General features: G+C 40.6%; 1 protein-coding gene across 2 annotated transcripts in view; it reads left to right on the top strand.

The window, feature by feature from the left end:
* The window catches only part of LOC107601947 (palladin-like), an 11613-nt gene extending 6589 nt beyond the window's left edge, over positions 1-5024 (top strand). For both annotated transcript variants that reach the window (XM_016294316.1, XM_016294315.1), the window contains exon 2: positions 3997-5024. In XM_016294316.1, the coding sequence (XP_016149802.1) occupies positions 4136-4609 (474 nt within the window). In that variant the 5' untranslated portion in view covers positions 3997-4135 and the 3' untranslated portion in view covers positions 4610-5024. The remainder of the gene's footprint in view (positions 1-3996) is intronic.
* Positions 5025-5279: the final 255 nt, after the last annotated feature.

Here is a 5279-nt window from a genome sequence, read left to right as displayed (position 1 = left end):
TTTTTTTTTTTTGCTTGTATCAATCTTCAGCAGTGATTTTAAACAATTATAGAAAAGTTTAGAGAAGCAGATATGAAATACTCAGAAGATACTCCAGTAGGACAGTGCGAGGAGATGAAAGAGTAAAAAAAAAGAGCAAAGAATACACTGACCTTATTATGCTTAGAGAGACTAACTAACACCAGCCCCTGTCTTATGCAGTGATATTAAAAGTCTGGATAGAAGCTGATTGGTGGTCTAATTAAACCATAATCTGCACTGACCCGTATCTTACCGTTATTTTGTAAAGGGCACATTGGTTAACACAACTTTATGAGGTATTTTTCACTGTTTTATAGGGGCACAAATGCCACTGACAAATGTCACCACTTCAAAGCTAATGAGCGCTTGTCTGACCTCATGTCACGACTGTTTTAATGGTACAACAAATTGTAGTTTTTAATGCACTGTGAACATCATCAGCTCTGGGTTTTAAATTATGGTGTGGAGGAGAGAAAGAAAGACTAGCTCAACAGCTTCCTGTCATGTCTGCATATGATTCAAATACAATGCAACAGGCTTCAGAGGAAGTTAGGAACAGAAAATATGTGCACTGTTATGTGCTTGTATGAAGTGGATTCTGAAGAAAAGAAAGGCATTATAATAGAATAGGCAATATAGACTTTTTAATAATAAGCAAACATTTAGTAAAAGATGAGCTTATAAAATCACTCTACCGCAAGTCGGCGTACAGCTTGTTTTTATATGCTTCATTTTTATATTGCATGATTTATTCATGCATTCTGGTATTAGTATCTGTCATTTTAGAAAGCCCTCCCTGCTATTATTTTACTTTTTGTATTTACTTGTTTTAGTTTATTTAATTTTAATCAAGGTTTAATAAATTAAATTTTTTAAAATGACCTCTGTGTTTAGTTTCTGTAGCAGTGATGTCTGAACAGTTCTCTGATTCAAAACAGACGATTTTGACGATTGTGTGTGTTTTATGCAAGGTCAAGTGCTTCTCTGGGGTTCCCATAAAACAGTAGGAGCTAGATTTGTGTAAGTGCATTTTATAGACCTGTAGCTAAATTAGACCGGAATGTGTGTAAGTTCAGGAATATGAGTGTGTTTTGTGTCTGCTGAGGGGTCTGCTTCATCTCCACTAGTAACAAACCTTGTAATTTGGCAGAAAATTGTTACATGAAATTACTTCATGTAACCTTTGACAGAAGGCTGTGATTATTTAAGCAGTGCTGGGTGCATATGGACGCAGAGACATATGCACCTCTCTCCCATTAGTATCGCTAAATCACTCAAACTATGACAGAACTAACCCTGAGTACAGCAGACTCAGCTGAGGAACGTCTGTAGACTTGAAAAACACAACTGAGAATGTGGCTGAAGCTGTGGTCATGTGGGCGATGTGAGTTTGAGTCACAGTTGATCCCAACTTTGAAACTGTACAGTAGATTTCCAAGTCAGACTAACCTTTTGAAAAAGTAGTTTAGCTACACTGTACAATACAAAAAAAATGGCAAAACTGCTTTGATGCTTAAGGGGTGCAATGTTTATTTTTAAATGCACAATTATCAGATGATATAATTTAATCAGATCTTGCGCTTATGCATTGATGGGTTTTAATTGAGTGAATAATTTGAGTGTTACCATTATACTTGAACAGAGAACTTTAAGCTGCATAGTATTACAAAAAGAATTGAATGCATAAAAAAACTGCTAAATAATTAAATTAACTACTGAATTCAATATAAAAAATTAAACGGATTGACAGAATCGTTTTTGAATCGGTTCATTTACATGAAACAAAACAGTTACATGTTTAGGAAAACATGGTTGACTGATTGATGGAAATGAAGATTGTGAATGTAGTGTTTTGTTCAAGTGCCATGTTACTGGAAAAAGCTGAACTAATGTCACACTTTGCTTCCTGCTTATTTGAACTCATCACTTCAGTAAATATTCAAGAAATGCACTGCACAGATTGTTGAATCTGTATCCGTGTACTGGTGTTTGAGATTTCTCTAATTTATGAACATGATTTTAAGCAGGAAGGTACCGTAGCATTTACTGTTTGCAGACTCGGTGCCTTTTAAGGCAATCTGATTATGTCAGCACCGGCTGACCTTCCTTCATCAACCCAGGTTTACTGGTCAGGAATTCCAGAAATGCAAAAGGAAAAAATAAGTGGAGAAACCTGCAAGAGCTATTTTTAGAAAATAGCTGCCTGTGATTTGAACCTGATGATATTCCTTGAATGCTGGAAACGATTAAGTGGTATATTAAGAGTCGGAGCGGTATTTCTGGAGGGGCTCGTAATGCCAGACCTTTACCGGCCATTATCCAGCAGCTTTCACTCAGGGGGGAGGAGAAGAGAAAAGCAAAAGGATGGAGAAAAAGACAGATTAGACTTGCAATTCTTGCTCTTTCTGATGTTAAAAAATATGAGGGAATAAGGAAGGTAACATTATTGTGGAATTTTAAAAAGGGATTTAAAGAAAGGGAAGGAGAGGAAGCAAGACCCAAAGAGAAGGTAGAAAAGTGAGAGTCTAGTCGCTGGTGCTTCGGACTCATAACAGAGCCAAAAAAGGAATGAAAGCAAAGCAGCACAGGCGGTTGAGTCCAAGAGCCTTTCACCAGCTGCCAAAGTATTCCTGTAAAAGTGCTCTTTTGATGGATACTTGAACATATGGACAGGGAAAAAAAGAGGAAAAGGCAAGGTTTTAGATGGTCATTTATGCCTTTAATGTGGTCCAAATCACCATTTGTGCCGCCAAAACAAAGTTACATAATTTAATCTCTTCTTTTCTTCAATGAATCCTTTTATTTGATAAACTTGCACTCTAGGTTTTAGGTTAAGGCTTGGCGAAGTATTACCAACACAAACTGAATACTCCCTTTCTCTTTTTCTTGACCCAAACTCTGAGGATTTATCAGTTGGCTGGAGGGAGCGCTTCCACCTCCATTACAAAAAAATGGAGAGAAGGAGGGAAAACACAGTGACTCATTAGTCAACATCTGGAAATAATTTGATTAAATGGGGTTTGGAGTGTGACTGGCCTACCACTCCCGATCCCCTTGTGAAACACACGCATCGAAATTACGCATTTAATTTAAGTTTTGGGTTTCTTTACGGAGCGAATAGCAGAAAAATGTTGAATGCGCCTATAGGAGACCAATGAGAACATTTCAATGAAAAGCATCTGGACTTCGGTTCGTTTAAGGTTATCCATTTGTTGAGGCTCACAGAATGTGTCTAGAAGTTGCCAAAAAAAGGCAGCGGGAGAGTGGGGCTGAGTCTGCAGAAGAAGAGACAAATTGCGTTTAGAACAAAACGTCCTCCAGGGACACAAGAATTCAGATGATGGAAAACCATGACTGTAGGCAACAAATATCTCATGTTTAGCAGCGAAAAGGACAATGTGGACGTCAGTGTTGTTGTGTATGTGGGTGAACCATGAGGCCAAACATTGGACAGATAACACTCAATCATCAGCCCACACCCATATTCACACGACACATTACTGAGATCTCCATCTCATCCTTTTCCATGCTGTTTACAGGCTGTTGACAGTGTAGTTTAAACTTTACCCAAGATAGCATATCACTCGCTTTTCAGTGGGCTGTAGTTTCCTTCCCAGAAACTAAGCACAAATACACACAGACATGCATAACCGCACAAACAACTAGGCATGAAATCTTCTGCCCATATGCGGCTGTACAGACACATGTATATGTGCATTCGTAGATGTTCTTGAGAATCTTTTTTTTCTGTCATGGGTTTTGGCAGGAATGCTGTATTGAGTAATCAGGACCGGAACTATCAAGGTTTATAATTGTGTACACCGTTGCACATCGCGCACACAGTACATCGCCGCAAACATTATCTGAAGATGCTGACATTAGTTCAGTTAATATTTGTCAGGTTGTGCAATTATAGTAAAATGTGTATAGTTAGTGATGCTAAACAGTCCATTTGTTTAATTTTCTTCCCTGCAGAAACGCAGCACAACTGAAGCAACTTCAAGATCAGATCCTTCTCGAGCAGCAACAGCAGCTTCCCCCTCCTCAGGAAGTCCCGCCTCCATCTCCGCCTCTCCCACCTCCTCCCTCCTTCCAGGAACTGGAGGGTAGCACCATGCAGACAAGCACCTTCAACTACGCCCGGCCCAAGCAGTTCATTGCTGCTCAGAGTCCCACAACAAGCGGGGGACCGATCGGATACAGCACGCAGTCCTCAAGCTCCAGTCCGCTGTCTCCCACAATGTCCCACAAACCCTTCAGCCGTGTCACCCTTCCGCTCTTCCAGCAGCAGCCGTCACTGTCCAAAGGAAGCAGCGTGGAGTCTCCCAGCTCGCCTTCTTTCCCACCGCCCCCTCCGCCCTTTCTCAGCTCCAGCACTCTATCCTCTCCTGCTGGCTTGCCACAAGACTTCCCTCCTCCACCGCCTCCTCCACCTGTCACGTCAAGCCCCACTCGCTCAGACACCTCCTCGCCCTACATGTCCACTCCACTGTCACCAGCTGGGTTTCTGGTGTCGGTGCTTCCAGCCACACCACCTCCACCACCAGTGAATGCTTTGGGGCTGCCCAAGGGTAACGGCACAGTGTGAGTATCCAAAATCATCTGTTTGAAACGCATCCCAAATGCCTCTTGAAGGTGTGCAGTCATCTGCTTAAGTCTGATGTCACATAAACAACACACAGAAACAAATGGTACTACCTAAAAATCTCAGCTGGCCAGGCAGTGATTAATCTTTTACGAATCATTAAAATATTTGAATCTGGGATGCCATGAGCCTAGTAGCTAATTGAAAGCACAATTGAGTAGCGCCTTGGACCCTGAAATTGTATTCCTTGCATCACGACTTTTCTATACTATATAAAGACAGAGCGCTTCATCATGAACTACAATAGAACACTATCATGGGCATATAAAGTGAACACATGGGCTGATGAGTAATTTGGAGTGCAGCTCCTGCTTTCCAGCTGCATGGAAGACATGTACTGTATGCATTCTTACATGGCATGTTTATGGAGAGACTAGGATCAATGGGAGCTGAGGAACCTTGAGGGTAAGGAACTGTGTATTATAGAGATTTCCTCTCATTCTCAAGCCTACAGAAATGTAAAGCACATGGGTTTAGTTGAGAATGAGTGTTTTTAAATGGATAACAAAAAAGAATCTGCTCACTTATTTAAAACCTGTATGACATTCTTTATTCTGTTGTACACAAAAGGAGTTTTTTTTAACAGAATATCCAAAATGCTAGGAGACTACCA

Source organism: Sinocyclocheilus grahami, unplaced genomic scaffold (genome assembly GCF_001515645.1).
Source record: "Sinocyclocheilus grahami isolate Dianchi unplaced genomic scaffold, SAMN03320097.WGS_v1.1 scaffold315.1, whole genome shotgun sequence".
In the NCBI taxonomy this organism is placed as follows: domain Eukaryota; kingdom Metazoa; phylum Chordata; class Actinopteri; order Cypriniformes; family Cyprinidae; genus Sinocyclocheilus; species Sinocyclocheilus grahami.
This window is presented reverse-complemented; position numbering and strand designations above follow the sequence as displayed.